Source organism: Notolepis coatsorum (assembly GCF_963971535.1).
Source record: "Notolepis coatsorum genome assembly, chromosome: 14".
Lineage (NCBI taxonomy): Eukaryota > Metazoa > Chordata > Actinopteri > Aulopiformes > Paralepididae > Notolepis > Notolepis coatsorum.
The window spans coordinates 113,154,851-113,173,860 of record NC_140178.1 but is presented as its reverse complement, the minus strand read 5'-3'; the positions used below and the strand labels follow the sequence as shown (position 1 = coordinate 113,173,860).

The 19,010-nt window shown below is 45.5% G+C and overlaps 1 protein-coding gene across 1 annotated transcript in view; it reads right to left on the bottom strand.

The window, feature by feature from the left end:
* Nucleotides 1–1,023: 1,023 nt before the first annotated feature.
* LOC311240721 (uncharacterized protein) overlaps nucleotides 1,024–19,010 on the bottom strand; it is a 61,697-nt gene continuing 43,710 nt past the window's right edge. Inside the window, exons 6-19 of the mRNA XM_084329295.1 lie at nucleotides 13,200–13,283; nucleotides 12,601–12,676; nucleotides 12,299–12,514; nucleotides 12,063–12,178; nucleotides 11,695–11,961; nucleotides 11,387–11,576; nucleotides 10,748–11,223; nucleotides 10,217–10,544; nucleotides 9,900–10,119; nucleotides 9,732–9,785; nucleotides 9,572–9,622; nucleotides 9,262–9,303; nucleotides 2,783–2,923; nucleotides 1,024–1,475 (exon numbers count right to left, since the gene is read on the bottom strand). Coding sequence (XP_084185421.1) covers nucleotides 1,159–1,475; nucleotides 2,783–2,923; nucleotides 9,262–9,303; nucleotides 9,572–9,622; nucleotides 9,732–9,785; nucleotides 9,900–10,119; nucleotides 10,217–10,544; nucleotides 10,748–11,223; nucleotides 11,387–11,576; nucleotides 11,695–11,961; nucleotides 12,063–12,178; nucleotides 12,299–12,514; nucleotides 12,601–12,676; nucleotides 13,200–13,283 — 2,578 coding nt within the window. The 3' untranslated portion in view covers nucleotides 1,024–1,158. The remainder of the gene's footprint in view (nucleotides 1,476–2,782; nucleotides 2,924–9,261; nucleotides 9,304–9,571; nucleotides 9,623–9,731; nucleotides 9,786–9,899; nucleotides 10,120–10,216; nucleotides 10,545–10,747; nucleotides 11,224–11,386; nucleotides 11,577–11,694; nucleotides 11,962–12,062; nucleotides 12,179–12,298; nucleotides 12,515–12,600; nucleotides 12,677–13,199; nucleotides 13,284–19,010) is intronic.

Genomic DNA, 19,010 nt, shown 5'->3' with positions numbered 1-19,010 from the left:
GCGCCGTTGGATTGAGCGATCGCCACAAATCATTTACCCCTGTATCCTTGGACCAGGCCTGTAGTGCCGTAGAGGCCTGTTTCTGGTCATAGGATGTGGTGATGTGGTGAGGGGTTCCCTCGTATTGTTGTTCGAACGTGGCCGCGAGGCGTGTATATTTTCCCCAACGCAGTTTCACTGAGGCGATGACGTCGTCACGTTTAGCTTTGATTGGTCAATCGGTGGAAACGTTCTGGACTGGCCCGCCTCCAGAGCGGCAAATTTGAAGACGCTAGACTACTTCGCTGTCAAACGGCCCTGTGTTAAGGTGTGGGAACCCCTTTATTAAGCTCGAATCTTATTGACTAAGAATTGGTTCTGGAGTCCATAACCATGAATCACATGGTGGACGCTTGAAAAAGACACCTCCCCCCTCCCCTCTATTCTGCCTGAGCTGCAGTGACTGAAGCTGCAGTGAGCACAGAGTGACTGCCAGCCTGCCTCAGTGAGTCTGACAGTGTTAGAGTGAGAAGAAGAGGGAGAAAATTAAAAAAAAAATAATAATAACGGAGATGAAAAATAATGATTTTTTATTATTATTGTAAACTATATATAAAAAGAAAATATTATTTTTATTTTTTACTGTTCATATTTTTCTGGGAAGCATGGCTTCCCTTGGCTTCCAGGAAGATTCGCCACTGGTACCAAGAGGTAATTAACATGTCATTTTAGCAACAGGTAACTTCATATAGGCCTAGGCCTAGAGATTTCTACAATGGCATGCAAATGTATTGATCCTGATTAGCTGAAACCTGTCGAGCAACTAGAGTCTACTCTAAACAGTCCACCCTTGAGTCTAACCCTCCCACAACCGCATTTCTTTAATTACCCTGTTTATTTTATAGCAATAGGGTTGGGTGGCTTGGGCCACTGTAGAAAAGCATAAGACCACTTAAAGTCGTGGGTTAGACTCTTTAGATCACGCCTAGGCGGGCCTCTAACAACCACCCCTAGGCGTGATCTAAAGAGTCTAACCCACTCCTCCTCGTGGTCTAATGCTTAAGCAGCCTACGTAGGTAGGTTTAGCAATAGGTAACCACATAACAGATATTTAAAAGGTAATTAACAGGCATGTTCTGCAACATATATCCACTCTTGAACAATGAAAAACTATGAGCTTCAATGTTTTTTTGCCCCACTAGTGTTCAAAGCCACCGACAAGCTCAGGTTGTGTTGCTTCCCAGGTCGCCCAGCTGGAACTCGCCTCCTTGAGCCGGCTGGCAACTTCCTGCGCGCCACTGCAGTTGGCTGGCAGCCAATGATCGACAGGCTCCCGGACTTGCCGTATGTGTGGAGGGCTGACAACATTGCAGAAGGGTTTCTCTTCAGCAGCAGATACTGTTTTGACATGGCCTTGAATCCAGCAGTGAAGAGGGGGTCCCGGCTGCGTCGCCTCATATCTGAGATCACCTCCGTGAGATCAGAGTCGTCATCATCTGAATGTGACAATAAGAAGGGAATAGGTTTATTTTGAATGTGTATGCTGGTATTGTATATGCAGTATAGTATAGGTAATAATTACCATTATGCACATTGCTCTCTGCTGAACCAAGGAGACTCTGATCCGCGAGATCAGAGTCGTCATCATCTGAATGTGTGACAATAAGAAGGGAATAGGTATATTTTGAATGTGTATGCTGGTATTGTACATGCAGTATAGGTAATAATTACCATTATGCACATTGCTCTCTGCTGAACCAAGGAGAACTAGAATGGTCTGTCTGTATGGTAGTCACAGGGTTTGAACAACTTCAAGGATGTACATCCTTCATATTATTATATCCTATTTAACACTTGTGGCTGGAGTAGGGAATCCTACATAGTTAAACTAGTGTGTGTGTGTGTGTGTGTGTGACTGTGTGAGTGTGTGTGTGCAGTGGCGTTGCACAATATTTCGGGGGTTCCCCGCAGGTCGGACCATGGGGCCCCGCCCACAACCCTAAATCAATAATAAAGTGACATGGGATAGACATCGCAGCCACTTAAAGCTTTTTTTTAAATGTTTATTTTTTCAGGAATCATTCATTGACAAATACAAGTGGCTTTGTATTTGTTGTAACATGAAGGTATTGTAGAACGTTATAGCCATATCATAATTTGAGTTCACACAACGGAACGGTTCACATAACATAATTCTGTATAAAAGAAAAATTGTCTACAAAACAAACAAAAAAACACATCCTATAGGCTACATAGTAGAGGATGCAGTCAGGAGCTGCTTTCTATTGTAGTAGGCCTATTATTTTATACGAGCACGTCTCCTGGCATTCTTCTGCGCAAAGTCCAACACTCTTTAAATTTAGTGTCGGCTCTCAATACTAGAAACGTTAATAATAATAATAATAATAATAATAATAATAATAATAATAATAATAATAATAATAATAATAATAATAATTAATAGCTTCATTTTATATAGCGCCTTTCAAAAGACCCAAGGTCGCTTTACATAGGGGGGAAAATAACTAAAGTAAGAGAGAGTTGGGGTTTTGGACAGGGGTCCTAACAAGAATAACTGATGTTAGTACACTAACACTGGCCTCTCGAAACTCTGCTTTCCGGAGTCAGTGAGAGAAAATAGGTGATATAGATAATGGTAATTTCTTATCTATAGAACTTATGGCACGTTATGGGCACAATTTAAACCATGTACTAAAAAAATTACAGATTAGATTCCAATTCCAATGTAACCTGTAGCCTACTCGTACTGGTTATGGCGAATAAAACGTTCTATTATTCTAACCTATCTGGACGGCTGTAGCGTGGCTGGGGGCCTGGCTGGGCTGTGTGTCTGCTGTCTGCCTGGACTCGGAGCTGACCGGGGGGTTGCTAGTGGTGGCCGGGCTGGGTGAAGAGCTTACTGCCGATGCATCTTCAGTAACGTCTGTAAAAGATCCAGAGATAGAGATTGAGAACTACTCAATAATCAGGAATGATAGGAACAAACATGGAGGTGGCGTCTGTATGTACATACACAAAGACACCAAATTCATCAACAGAAATGACCTGAATCATGAATCAATTGAAACTGTATGGGTGGAAATCCTATTCGAAAGGGCGAAATCCCTACTGGTTGGCTCAATCTACAGACCGCCAGATCATAGTGGCTTTTATGACACACTTGACGGGTGTTTAGCTGGAGTTGAGGATGTAGACAAAATTCTTATTGGAGACTGGAACACGGATATGCAACGAAAAGATGCACCCGTCTTCAAGTCATTCAGTAGGTTTTGTGATCTGCACGGCCTCAGCCAGCTAATCACCCAACCCACACGTGTATGTGAGTCAACTCAAGACTACCATTAATAATAATAATAATAATAACTTTATTTGTATAGCACTTTTCATACAGAGGTTGCAGTTCAAAGTGCTTCACAACAGTAAAAAATACAGGCATAAAAACATAGACAGGTAGCAAGGTATGGCAAATCACAGTGTTTCATATTAGGATCTAGCATCCCAATAGGCTCTCCGCTTACAGTTTTCAGTAACACAAATAATAAAAATAGTTTAAAATGATTCAGTTTAAAAAGTCTAAAAATTATAAAATAGAACGGACATAAAAAATACAGGCATGAGCGAGCATAAATCATGGTGTTTCACATTAGGATCTAGCATCCTAATAGGCTCTCTATTCAGTAATACAATTAATCACAGTGTTTCACATTTGGATCTAGCAAATAATAAAAATAGTTTAAAATGATTCAGTTTAAAAATAGTCATCAGTAAGAAGTAAAAAGTGCAATAACCGACACATGAATTTGATAGGCAGTGTATAAGAGTAGGCAGGGTAAGAATAGTGCAGGTAAATACAAGTTGTGTCAGGATATCCCTGATGTTTCCTCTTGCCACTAGGTGGTAGCAGATATCCATCAGTGAAATGCCTGAGCAAAGAGATAGGTTTTAAGATGTCTTTTAAAGATGTCTAGCGAGTTGGCTTCCCTGATGTTTTGGGGTAGTTTGTTCCATAGTTTTGGGGCATAGTTGATAAAGGCTGCATTACCGATCCTCTTTTGACTGCTTCTGGGAGCCTCTAGTAGTCCAGCAGCTGATGATGGCAGGGTTCTTGCTGGTGTGTAATTTATTAGAGTGTTGGCGATGTAGCTAGGTCCCTGTCCATTTAGAGCTTTGTATGTAAGGAGAAGGACCTTAAAGTCAATTCTAAATGTTACAGGAAGCCAGTGTAAAGCAGCTAAGACTGGACTAATGTGCTCTATCCTTTTGGTTCTAGGTAGCAGTCGGGCTGCAGAGTTTTGGATTAGCTGAAGCCTCTCTGTGGTTTTCTTAGGGAGACCTGTGAAAAGTGCATTACAGTAGTCTAACCGGCTAGATATGAATGCATGAATTAGCTTCTCAGCATCGTTCTGATTAATAAATGGTCGTACTTTTGCTATATTTCTGAGATGGAAGAACGATGTTTTCGTCACTTTGCTAATATGAGAATTGAAGTTCAGTTCTATGATATTTTCTGAATCCTGACTGAAATTCTTCTAAGATGTTGTTTTCTTCAAGAAAAGGAGTTTATTTGAACTGAAACTATCTTTTCAAGTACTTTACTAATGAATGGTAGGTTGGATATTGGACGATAATTTGCCATTTCATTACTATCCAAGTTAGGTTTTTTAGTAATGGCTTTAGTAATGACTACCATTGACCTCATTATGACCTCCGACAAGTCCAAGATCTCCAATAAAGGGGTTATATATAGCATGCGGGTTAAGTGATCATTATATGATATTCTGTACCCGCAAAAAGCTAAAACAAAAGGCTGGCTGCCACAAAACAGTCACATCTAGAGACCTCAAAACCTACTCTAGCGAGGCCTTTAACCTTGAACTGGAGAGTCTGGACTGGTCAGATCAAGTCAAGTCAAGAGTTTTATTTGTCACGGCATACAAGTATACAATGAAACAATGATGTGCAATACAGTAGTACAACATATGAATTCAATAAACAACATTGTGCAATAAACAGGTAACATAGTGGGGCATCTCGGTATTTGTACATAAGTTATTTACAGAGCATGGAGGACATGCTAGGTCCTTTGGTAGTGCACTACACTGTTACTGTTGCTATACTATTTTTAAAGTGACCTTTCCTTTGTGGCCATAAGTGTGGGCGTGTGCAGCATGAGTGTGTGCTTGCTCATGTTAAAGTGGCTGCTAGTGTGCGAGCGTGTACAGCGTGCGTGTCGTGTGTGTGCTCATGTGTGCTTGTGTGTGGAGAGTTCAGTGTTCTGTGGCACTCAGTGTTCAGTGTTCAAGGCTCTGATGGCCTGGGGGAAGAAGCTGAGCCGAAGCCTCTCTGTCCTAGTAGCTGGGGTTCGCAGCCGTCTGCCTGACCTCAGCAGCTGGAACAGGCTGTTGTTGGGGTGGTGAGGGTCTTTCATTATTCTGCAGGCTCTGGATTTGCACCTCTTGTTGTATAGAACCTGCAGGGGAGGTAGTGCAATACCTGTGGTACGCTCGGCTGAGCGCACCACTCTCTGTAGGGCCTTCTTGTCCTGTGCCGTGCTGTTTCCATACCAGGCAGTGATGTTTCCAGTCAAGATGCTCTCTACAGCTCCGGAGTAGAAGGACTGGAGTATCTTCCCAGATACTCTGAACTTCCTTAACTGTCTCAGGTGGTAGAGGCGCTGCTTCGCCTTTTTTACAACTGTGTCTATGTGTGTTGACCATGTCAGATCCTCTGAGATGTGGACCCCCAGGTACTTAAAGCTGCTCACCCTGTCCACGGTAGCCCCGTTTATCCTCAGTGGTGTGTGTGTCTCCTGCTGTCCTCTCCTATAATCCACGATCAGCTCCTTGGTTTTACCAATGTTCAGGAGCAGGCTGTTGTCCTGGCACCAGCGTTCCAGTACCTCAACCTCCTCCCGGTAAGCCTTCTCGTCGTTGTCCGAGATCAGCCCCACCACCACTGTGTCGTCCACAAACTTCACTATGGAGTTGGAGCTGAACTTGGCCACACAGTCATGTGTGTATAGTGAGTACAGCAGGGGGCTCAGAACACAGCCCTGGGGGGACCCGATGCTCAGGGTGATGGTGTTGGAGGTCTGACCCCCCACCCTGACCGCCTGGGGTCTTTCACTCAGAAAGTCCAGTACCCAGGCGCTCAGAGCGGAGCTCAGACCCAGCTCGATCAGCTTGTCCACCAGTCTGGTGGGGACTATGGTGTTGAACGCTGAGCTGTAGTCAATGAACAACATAGCCCCCCTTCTGGCGGTCAAGGTGAGAGAGGGTGCTGTGCAGTACCTGGGAGACCGCGTCGTCAGTGGACTCAATGGTACACTGGTTGAAGAAACATGGCTTGGTTTCAAAACCAAATTTTCAACGATACTAAACGACATGGCCCCCCTAAGAACCACCAGGGTAAAAAATCACGCTGAGCCGTGGATGCACTCCGAAATACTGGCCGCTATGAAAACCAGAGACAAAAAATGCTCTGAGTTTCGTAAAAGTCAGTCAAAGCTTACCAAAAGCACGAGCAGTGAACTCCAAGCCCACGTGACTGAACTCAAACTGGAAAGAAACAGACTAAGAAACGACGTAAACTCCATGATCAAAACTGCAAAAAAGAATTTCATCAATGACAAAACTGAGGAAAACAAAAACAAACTACGTAAACTTTGGAAATTACTCAATAATCAACTAGGCTGCAGTAAAAAACTTAAAACCAGATTATCAAACATAAACATAAAAACGGACAACACGGTCATCACAGACAAGCTGGATGTAGCCAATTACTTAAACATTTTCTTCACAAACATAGCCACAACACTGGTAAACAAACTACCCTCCCACTCAGGGCTTTATGGGGTAGAACACATAGTAGCTTACTACAAAAACGTATGGGTCCGCAAGGACGACTTCAAGCTGGAAATGGTAACGGATGAGGTACTCAAAAAACTGAGCGCCCTCCAACCTAACAAGGCCACTGGCCATGACAACATCCCCTCAGCAGCCGCCATCACCCCAGTCAACTCATCACACATAATAAACCTCTCCATAAAACAGGGACACGTCCCCAAGGACTTCAAAATTGCGAGGGTGACCCCTCTGCACAAAAAGGGCAGCAAATTAGACCCAGGCAACTACCGCCCTGTTTCTATTCTCACCTCCATCTCGAAAGTCATGGAAAAAATTGTCTACGAACAGGTCGAAAAGTACCTAGCGGAAAAAAATCGAATCTACGAATTCCAATCTGGCTTCAGAACATCCCACTCCACTGACACATGCCTTCTCTATTTGAACGACCACATCAAACAAGAGGTGGACGCGGGCAAATACTGCGGCATGCTGGACCTACAAAAGGCCTTCGACACTGTCAATCACTCCATTCTGATTGACAAGCTAAAAGCAATTGGTTTACTCTATCCCCCCCCCTCACAGTGAGCTGTGGTGTTCCACAAGGAAGCATACTAGGACCGCTACTGTTCCTAATTTATGCAAATGACATGTCGTCAGCTTGTGACTGCAACTTGTTCCTGTTTGCGGACGACTCAGCCCTGCTGGTCTCTGACAAGAACAAGTTACAGGTTGAAAAATCCCTCAGCTCGGAACTAGGCAAAATCTGCATATGGCTCGCTGATAACAAACTATCATTACACATGGGCAAAACAGAATCCATTCTCTTCGGTTCAAATAACAAACTCAGCAAGACCGACGGCTTCTCAGTTACAGTGGGTGACAATATTGTCACAAGGAAAGATGAAATTACCTACCTGGGCTCCATCCTAGAGGCTAATCTCTCCTGTGACAAAATGGCATCCAATGTAATAAAAAAAGTCAACCAACAAACTCGATTCTTGTACCGGATCTCCTCTCTGGTAAACAAGAATACCCTGAAGACTTTGGCAGGAGCACTCATTCAAGGGTACTACGACTATGCTTGCACCTCCCAAAGCACCTCAAAGGCGCTAAAAACAAAATTACAAACATCTCAAAACAAACTGGTCAGACTACTGCTTGACCTTACTCCTAGAACCCACCTCACCCCTGCCCACTTTGACAACCTAGGATGGCTTAGAGTAGACGACAGAGTACAGCAACTTGCAATGGGCCTGGTCTACAAGATACACGACATGACCAAGGTACCCATGTACATGTCAAAATACTTCCCAAAGGTCAGTGAATACCACGATCACAACACCAGAGGGAGCTCCACAAATCATGTTAAACCCAGATTCGGCACAAACAAGGGACTAAACACGTTTCGCAATTATGCCACATCAATGTGGAACGACCTACCCAAAGCTGTAAAGGAATGTGAATCACTACCCACTTTCAAAACCACTCTCAAGGAACACCTACGGGAGACTGCAATTCGAAACTGGCCCCTGTAAATGTCCTAACCCAACCCCCTCCAATGTACAGAAACTTACCTAGTATGGTTGTCAATATCCCAATGTACAGTTTTGCTTGCACAGTTGTACAGTGTCCCCCCCCCCCCTCCCTACCCAACCCCGCCCACACAACCCAACCCAACCTCCTCCAATGTACAGATTTCACGTCAAATGTATATACTCCCTTTTCTGGACTCTTTTTGTATCACAAACAGTACTGTATTTGCAAATCTGGTATGTCATAAATGTATAGATGTAGCAGTACTGTCTATCTGTATGTCATGTATGTCATATATGTCCTGATTAATTGAAAATGGGGGACCCTGATGTAAACAAGACGAAAGTCTTTCTCTGGTCTGCATCCCCTTAACAATTGTGTGTATTGAGCTGTACTGTATTGTACCCATTCTGCAATCTGTTAATAAAGTTTTCAATCAATCAATCAAGTCAGTCTACCTTTGCTGCCTGCTGGACCAATGATGTTCTTTTTGGTAGCTTTGCCGTCTCCTGTTCGGCTTTCGCTCTCATCTTGTTTTTCTGAGAACCGCTTGGGTATTTGCGCTTCATTTTTACCAGCGCTTCCCGCTTTGTTTTGAACGCTGCCCAGCCTGCCAATGAACATTAGTTATCAGCCGGCTAGCCCTATCGCAGGTGAGCAAATAATTATAATGATACACTGTTGTACTACAGCGTACACATGACGGGGACGGGGTGCCTAGCAACATAGCAGGGAGGGGGGGGGCCCGCCCTCTGCGCCCTGTTCCCGCGTTACGAAATCTAAGAGGATAGCCTACAGTCGGGGCGTGCAGGGGCCTCCCCTACGCCACTGTGTGTGTGTGTGTGTGTGAGAAAGTGACACAAACAGACAGTTCATAACTAACCGGTTTCTTGCAGCTGTTCCATGAGATCAGAGTCGTCATCATCTGAATGTGTGACAATAAGAAGGGAATAGGTTTATTTTGAATGTGTATTTGGACTTAGGTAATAATTACCATTATGCACATTGCTCTCTGCTGAACCAAAGAGAACTAGAATGGTCTGTCTGTATGGTAGTCACAGGGTTTGAACAACTTCAAGGACTGTGGCTGGAGTAGGGAATCCTACATAGTTAAACTAGTGTGTGTGTGTGTGTGTGTGTGTGTGTGTGTGTGTGTGTGTGAAAGTGACACAAACAGACAGTTCATAACTAACCGGTTTCTTGCAGTTGTTCCATGGGCGTACTGCTTGGTCCAGGGGTGGCTTCTGTTGACACAAAGACATCCACATATCAACAACTACAGTATTTCACATCTTATGGTGTGTGTGTGTGTGTGAGAGAGAGAATGACGGAGACAGACAGTTCATAACTAACCGGCTTGGTGCATATTTTCCATGGGCATACTGCTTGGTCCAGGGGGGGTGGCTTCTGTTGACACAAAAGACATCCACATATCAACAACTACAGTATTTCACATCTTATGGTGTGTGTGTGTGTGTGTTTGTGTACGGTTTATTGTGAAAAGAAAGGCATTAGCTTTACCTCCTGATGTTAATTTGAGCATTTCTGCTCTCATCTCTGGACTTGTGGGGAGGAAAGTGCTGGACATATCCACACTGTAAAACTTGACCACTGCTGCCAGGTGTTTACATGGGGCCCCAGTTTGTCCTACCGGGCATGAGCACAGCTCCATCTCCATGTCCACGATGTATGTCCCCTGGGCCTTCACCGACCCCTTCACCTCATACGTGTTGTCCTCAAGCTATACAAATCATAAGTCATACAAGGGACATTATACAATGGCTAAATCTGCTCTGGTTACTGCAGTAATCTCTAAAAGTATGCATTTGATATAGTACCTGCTGAATCTGAGATGCAGTGTGGTTGCAATCCTGGGGAAGGAATCTCTTCTTCTGGTACGCCTCCCAGCGTCCGAGGGCAACATCCACAATGCGGGCCTCATAGTAGACATCCAGCCTCGAGGTCAGGAGGTCAAACACTTGGCCTGGATTGAAGGCTTTCGTCCTCTGGAGGATCTTGTCCTTGAGGACCACCCGCATCGCTGCTTCAGCGAAATTGTTGGTGTTATTTCCCCGGGTGAGGAGACCGCGGCTGCCCCGGTAACTGAGTGCCCAACACTCCCTGCGACTGTACAGGCGCTCAATGTACCGCAGGTACTTTTCATACCTGCAATTGATCAAATAAGGAAATAAACACAGAAAATGCACATACATGGATGTAATGACAGCAGGCTCATGAAGAGGTCGACACACATGAAGTATGCAAACACAAGCCTCCTGACTTTCTTGCACCGAATTTGCAAGACTGCTGTGTGATTGTGGGAATGTCTGTGTACAGCTAAACATAAGCAAACTTGTCTAAGCACTAACCTGACTGCAACAGGGTGCTCTCTCGCCTCCAAGTACAGCCTGTCCACCTCTGCTATCTCCTTGGAGTAGAGCATCTCTTTAACCAGAGTGAACAGAGTTGGTCTGTCTCTGCACTCCACCAGACTCTCCTTGCTCCACAGCCATCGCCATACTGCTTGTAGCAGATGGAAGGAGCACAGGAGAGGAGTGGCTAGTGGGAATGCCCTCCCTAAGGCTCCCCTCTCTGCCTTGCAGTCATCCGTGATGAATACCTGTGGCCCTGCTGCTCCCCTGCCAGCAAAGGCCCTCTCTCCAATCAAATTCTTCAGCAGCTGTAACCCTTCAAAAATAGTCTCCTCATCCTCAGACTGGCAGAAGAAGATCCCCAATGGTAGACCTCCGGCAGGGCTGTGTGTCAGCAACAAAAAAACTTGCATGTTCTTCCTATCCATGTTCCCTGATGAATCTATAAAGCAGAGTTCGCCACTGTGCTTCAGCTGACAGACCGACAAACACAGACGGACAGACAGACAGACAGACAGACACAGAGGCAGGCATAGTTAGTGTTACTTAGTGTGTTACTTAGTTGCCACCTCAGCACCACTGTGAATGGAACACCATGACAAAATCACAGTATACAGATACAAATAGCCAAAATACCTGGTGGTGCACTTTTTTCATCAGGGGAGAGCACACCGCAATTAATGGGGCTCCCTGAGAAGAGGTTCCCATTACGGCACAGCTGTCCTGGCACTTCTCGTTGTAGGTTTCCACCTGTTGACCGAGGGCTTCCACCATACTTGGGCCACTCTGGGTGCCAAGTTGGTCCTTGGACACCTTTTTGAATAATCTGGCATAGAACACTAATTTAGTTGGTGGAATTGTAACTGCATACAATTCCAATTCAATGAACATCTACATGGTTATGAATATTTTGGCAGTACTGTAGTTTATAATTGAACGTCTACCTTTGCACATAGGACATGTCTGGGCAGATCTCTCTGTTGGCTGCAGCATAGACGTAGTTGTCTCCTTGTTCGATTTTGATATCGTGCTTTAGCACAGCCAAAGCAGAAGGAGGCGTGTGGCCAATCGCAAATAACCCCGTCAATGTGTCTATGGCCTTTTGTCCAACATCTCTATAGCGGATGGCATCTCCAACATGGAGATTGTGATTGTGCCTATTCACAATGCGAACGCGCAATGGGAAATGAGGGATGTGTGGGTCTTTGCTCCTGTAAAACAAATCAAAATCAACTTAACAATAAAAACTAGGCCCCAACTGTTATGTCCATAAAAACAATTGAATTATAAGTATTGTATAGTGCAAACTCACCGGTACATTCCTCTATTTTTTAGTGTAACAGCCATGGTAGCTTGGCAGCCAGTGTTTTTGGATTTCTGCTTGCCTTGACTCCTCCCCTTCACCTTATGTTGGCACTTGTAACGTTTCTGCGCAACATTTTGATTGAATGCAGTATGGGTTAGCAGTATGGGCTAGCAGTATGGGTGAAAGACAGAAATGGTAGTCTAACAAATGACAGTAAGACGTTTTGACAACACAATTCTTACCTTGAATAGGACAGAGCGCCCCACCTTTGGTCGGGTAACCTCCACTCTCCATGTCACCCCAGATGACTCGTTCACCAACCTCACCCACTCCTTGGCCTGTTCCACAGTGCGGACATCCACACGTACTGTAGACACGAAACCAGTGTGGTCTCCTAATGGGGCCACCTCTTCTTCATACCCGCACACATGAAGCGGAAACTTGTCAGGCAGCCAACCCTACAGGAGACATACAATTAGCCTACTGGTAATTTAAGACCCCCACATAAAGATCAGGAATGATCATAATCCACGACAGGGATTACCTTTAACTGTGGGTAGTCCTCTATATTCTTGTCTTGTGCTCTCGCTGGGTAGTCCTCACAAACCCCACCACCAAGTCTAAAAGTCCAAATGAACGCAAAAACAGCAGGCTAGCTATTTAGGTATACAAATACTGTACATCTTATGATCAGGGGTGAAAATTAACCTTTGGCTCACCCGCCAGGGGGACTGGTAGATGAAAAAAAATCCACCGGCCAAGTATATTTTTTACCGGCCAAATATTGTATTCGTCACAAATATCTGTTTTAGTAGGCTAAATTTTTTTGAGCATTATATGGGTTCAATTACATAGCCTACTGAAAGTCAAACAATTAGTTTCTGTGTGACTGGTACACACATTTACCTGCCAGAGTGGCAGGTAGCCTTCTGAAATCTAGTCGCCAAATGGAAGTTTTACCTGCATTTGGCCAGTGGCAGGTGTTAATTTTCAGCCCTGCTTATGATGTAGACTACAGCACACCAGGTTTTAAAAATGTGCCTCATGAATAAAATGCATTACTCTGATTGCTAGGGTAACAACACCCCTTAGCTGTTATAAAAACCACCATAAACCACGGAATAACTATGTACTAAAATGTACCTCTGCTTGGCTGAATAGCAGTGATCCTCCATATTCCAGCACGAGGGTGGGTGGACGTAGGACGTGTAAAAGCGTGTGTCCTTCCTTGAAACGAAGGAAGGAAGGATTCAAGGATGAGTATTCGGACAGGCCCCAGGTGTTGTCAATTAGCAGAGCCCAACTTCCATGGAGTGGAGTATAGGACTATAAACCTCTCTTGGAAAGCGTCATGTGACCCTTTCTAGCCAATCACACTGCCGTATTCAGACCCTGTCTATTTTGCCATTGTTGATCTATCTATAGGGGGGCCTATAGCCTATTCGACCAGATGAAAAGTCAATCAGCTGTTCTATCTACAAACTATTCATAGGTTTCATCTGTAGTCCTCTACCTGCCATGTTGAGGACCAACACAGGTGATTCAAATGAATTCATTAATTGTACTGCCCATGATTCAATTCAGTAGAGCCAATCAGACAAATTGGATCACCTGTGTTGGTCCTCAACATGGCATTCATAGTCCTCTAGACTCTACTACAGATGAAACCCATGAATACAGAGGTGCTTCACCTTATCACTCGCTCTCTACCAGCTAGCTACTACTGACCGACTCAGCTGAGAGCGTCGTTTCTTGTTGTGATCGTGTCATCATATAAAAAAATTTCAAGCTACAATATTATTAAAGTTAACATTCTAGTTACATTTCACCAGATGAATCTGATACAATCGGCATCGAATGACATTTCCATCCCTCTGAAATCCCGTCAGGAATTGTGCCTCAAAGCATGAATGAACCGGCATTTCTAAACGTAGCGTAGCTAGCACATAAAGTCATTGGCGGAGTTGGGGTTCGCTCGAGAGCAGAGACGCGTAGAGAGAGCTGCCTGCCGCATCTTGTTTACTTTGGGCGCTGAGAGAAACGTCAGTGGCCAATCAGATTGCGGATCCCGAACGCGGAACTGAAAGTGGGTTGGGCAAAATCTTTACGCGTTCGGGAGAGGTGAAACGGACGGCCCCCAGGGGAGGGACGGGGAGGCGCTGGATACTAGGGCTGCACGATTTTGGGAAATAATCTAATTGCGATTTTTCTGACAGATATTGCGATTGCGATTACATTTGCGATTATAATAAAAAAAAAAAATAAGCAGCCCCACAGAGGTTTATTGTAAAATGCGGCTTGCATCTGGCCTACGCGATGGGTCTTTTCGGGACACCGAGCCTGAAAATGTTTATTTTTACCTGGGAATCGATACCGGTACCCAACGGTACCTTTTTTTCTGTACTTTACTCTCCCTCTCTGAAGTCTAAACTTCAGAACACACAATCTAAAACCCCTTACCTCCCTCTCCCAAACGGATCTTGTATCTCACTTCCTGGTTAATTTTTTTTTTATTAACACTTTCAGTGCCACCAGGGGGCGCACGACTTAGTGCTTGAATGCCACCATCGGCGCTAATGTTAACGTTAATATCGCCTAATCTATGTTTTAAATTATGGCTATGTGTCTAATCTGCCCGTCGCTTATCAAAGAATCATTTTCCAGTCAGTGCTGTCAAGGCAGATTGGTTTTTTTATCGCTTCATTTCCGTTTGAGAGCATTTTGAAAAGCACCCGTTTTGAGGTAAAAAAAAACAGCCCATTCTGTGATAATCGTCTTTTACTGGAATATTCCAGAACGTTGATATTTGTCAGCCTATTTATGAATAGTTTTCAAATAAACGCTAGATGATCAATAGCATATGTACACGCACGCACATTCGAGGCGTGCGCCGATAATAGCCGTTTTCATTTCCTCATGGATTTTACAGTGAAACTGCTGGAGCACATATCAGAAAAAAGCTTATATCTTCATCAAAACGAGTGCGATTATCCTAACACTGATAACATAGATTCCTTACCTGACATCAGATGGTATCCAACTGGTATATTCCAATTCCTGATCACCATTCGAAAAAATCGATAAGTGTGTAACCCCGGCTGCATCAGTGGACTGGAAAATGTGGACTGGAAAAAAAAATTTCCCCATCCATTTTCATTGAGTCCATTCCAAAATCCCTGATGTCATCTGGGAGACGATAGGGGGTGCTTTTTTCACATCTGATCGCCGGCGGCTCCTGGGTAGGCTAGGGTAGGCTCGCGTGATGCAATATGATTTCAGATCGCTAACATTTTTAATTTTTTTTTTTAAATCCGAGAAATCTCGTGAGTGGCTTTCAACGTAACTATTGTAAACCCGAGATAAGCCGTGAGTGGCATAGAAAGTGTTAAGTATAAAAAAAAATTAAAAAAAAATGGGATTTTATTTTTTTTGCGATTTGATAATTGTGTCATTCCAAATCGCGATTTCGATTAAAAATCGATTAATCGTGCAGCCCTACTGGATACAACCGGATCAACCAGGACTCGGGCACCCAGGTCGGCCAGGATACGAACACGGAGGCTACACACACCAACCGAGATCAGAGGACAGAGACCAACTGGACCAGCCAGAACTTGAATAACGAGGTTTCACACACTAAGCAGGACTCGAGCACTGAAGTCATACACACCGACCAAGATTCAATACCATATGCATATAATGTGATAGTGAATGGATTCGAGACACACTGCAGACAACACACAGACCACTGGGGGACATATAATACAAATAACACATACTAGACTAAACTGTAGAAACTAACACACATGACGCACAACTAAGCATATTATTTGATAGTTAATTAGAGGTTATGGCTCGAGACACAATGCAGATAACACACAGACCGCTGGGAATACAGACAAGGTAAACGCATTAGTTGGGGAGGTTGGGACTTGATTCGGGGCATATAGTACAAATAACACGCACTAGACTAAACTGTAGATACTAGCACACAGGACACACAAATGGGATGACAGGGAACATGGGGAATCACATTCGGAGACCTGGAAATGTACTAACATATGAAAGATAAAAATTCTAATAAAATGTTGGACAATAATAGGGACATTGGAGAATCCCCATTGGGGATATCTACGTCGTTATAGGAGGGGCCCTCTCCAGGAGAGCCTTACCGACGCACGTGTGGTGCAGTATGGCCTACTTGGCCTCAGAATAGGCATTGAGACATCGTGTGGATTAATAGTTGAATTGTCATAGTTTGGCACTATACCGTCGAGTGGGACGTATTTCTATTAAGTTAATAATAGTCTATTATGTATGGTGCATCGTTCGGTTAGAGTTATAGAGTGAGCAGTACCCCCATCGTTCCTGGCGTTATCTAGAGTCTTAACCAGGCTGGGCAGACCACGTGTGGTGCTTGCATCCGAGGAGCTCTGGGCCAGGACGAGTGGACCTGTACATTGGATTACTTTACCCGGACGACGGCGAGCCCTACACGGCTTGGATTATCTACGTGCTTTGGGTGCTTTGATTATGCCATGGATAACGGCCAACACTGCTGAGTGTTGGAACTACCCCCCCGAGAGGAGTCCAGGTGAGACGGCGCTCTACCCCGAGTGAGGTCGCCTCACGTCTCTTCGTTGTGGACCGGCATCTACCGTCTACAAGAGGGCCCAGCTGTATTCATCTGCGGACCGAGGTTCTGTGGGCACCGTGTTCAGCACTCTGAATTCTCCCAAGAAATCGTCGGCCAGATGGGATATCGCCAGCGGCTCTTCTAACCCCCCCCCCCTACTGACTTACAACCAGCGGGACCCCCCCTTTAGTGTATCCAGCTATAATCATTTAAGTACCATCGCTATAGTTCCCTAAAGAACCAGGTTGTATACTTGCTCCCTGCGTAACCAGAGATTGGACATTCAATGTTGATTTACCTACGAATACTCATTTGCCTTACAAGTGCATTCAAATCATAAATGTCATTAAGTGAACGTTGTATATACCCTTTGCTATATAAAATATTCGATTTATACATTTGTGTGGACTTCGTTTCATCAGGTGGGAAAGTGTTCATCATATCTATATCATGTACTGTGTGGCCAGTATTTAAAGTACATAAAGCAGGTAGTGGTTTAATGATACCATACTTATCAATACAGTCAGGGAATTGTACCCCTCAGTTACAATTGGTCCTTCGAGCCGGAGGGTAACTAGTGTAATATTAATATAGTGTTATTAATATTGAAATGGCCTATGATGAACACTCCACGAAACGGTCCTCCTAACGTAGAACGCCCGCAGCGCAGACGACAGCCACCTCAGTACTTAGAGGATTACGCTGTCAGTCAACTACCTAGCCTTCGACAAACGGTAAACGCGGTAAAAGTAGAAAGTAAAATTATGTCTGACCTTAACGACCAGGTTACCCCGACCACAGAGGCCCTAGTGGGTTCTAATGTAACTGACCAAGCTCACGGTGGGGACCAGGAGGGAGCTGACATGCCTTTACCCCCCGCCAATACCGAAGAAGTAGTCCCCGACCAGCCCCGGGAGGAAGACAACCCTACAGAGAGAGAACTCTGCACGGAAGAAGAGGAGGAGAGCGCCGAGGAAATAGAGCTCCAGGACTCCCCAACGAGTACAGCCAGGAGCGGCTCACCTCAACAACCGTCTTCCCCCAGCGAAGCGGAGAGGATGCTATCACAGGCGTTCCTCGTCAGCCTGACAGCCTCTACCGAACGCGATCGACTTCAGGGTGAACGCGATCGACTTCAGGGTGAACGCGATCGACTCCAGACACAGCAACGGAGCGAAGAAGAGCGCATACGCCTGGAGATGAGACGCCTTCAGACGGAAGAGAATATGGCAAGAGACCGAGCAGACACCCAGCGCGCCGCTGACGGTGCCCAAAGAGAGGCAGAGCGCGACCTCGCTCTCAACCAGCGCGACCTCGCTCTCATCCAGCACGAAACCGAGCGCGACAGACTACAAGCCGAGCGCGACAAGTTACAAGCGCAGCTAATGGAGCAGCTGATCCTCAAGGCAACGCCCTCTCCCTCCGCCAGGGGTTCAAGGAACTCGTCGAGACAACAGTCAAGGGCAGCGTCTCCTAACCGAGCAAGCGACCCTGAACTTGACCAACAGACCAAGCCTATACCCCCCGCAGACCCCCTTCCCAGACCGGTCCAAGCGAGACCCAGCTACAAGGAAGGAGCGGCATACACTGCGGAGAAGCTAAATAAACGACTACAGGATCTAGAGGACCTGATAGAAGAAGAAGAGGGAGAGGAGGAGAACCAAGCCCGACGACAGCACAGTACTCCACCGGACCAGGAGGTCCAGTACAGCCCAGGCTATACCCCCGCGGCGCTGCGCTACAGACCCCCGACCCTATTCACGGGTGAGCACAACGCACGACCAGCCCCGAGGAATAGCACCTGGACCAGCGGGCCATGGTACCCTGCCGGTACCAGCCCACAGAGAGGCGCAAGAGGAGACTCGCCTAGGAGGTCTCTCCCCCAACGCTCGCCGATGTATCAGCCATCCACGGCGTCATACATTGCCACGCCGACGTTTCCAGACTTCACCTATGAGAATCGAGCACAGTACACGGAGCTCCGGATGTGCTTAGAGACAATGATGGTGGATGTCGCCGATGAACGCCACAAGTATGCAATATTACTGAAGCACCTGAAAGTACCGCGAGCGCACAATATAGCGCTAGCCTATGCCACCTCTACGACCCCATACACCGCGGCTCTAGCAGCGCTGGACCAGAGATATGGACGTATATGGGATTACGTAATCCAAGAGATAAGGCATATTGATCGCCTACCCCCAGCAACAGACAATCGCTCATTAGACGACCTGTCTATAAAAGTGCAGTCCCTGGTAGGGATGCTGGGAGCGCAACGGGAAAAGGGCATGCACGATCTATACGCCAACTCTAACGTC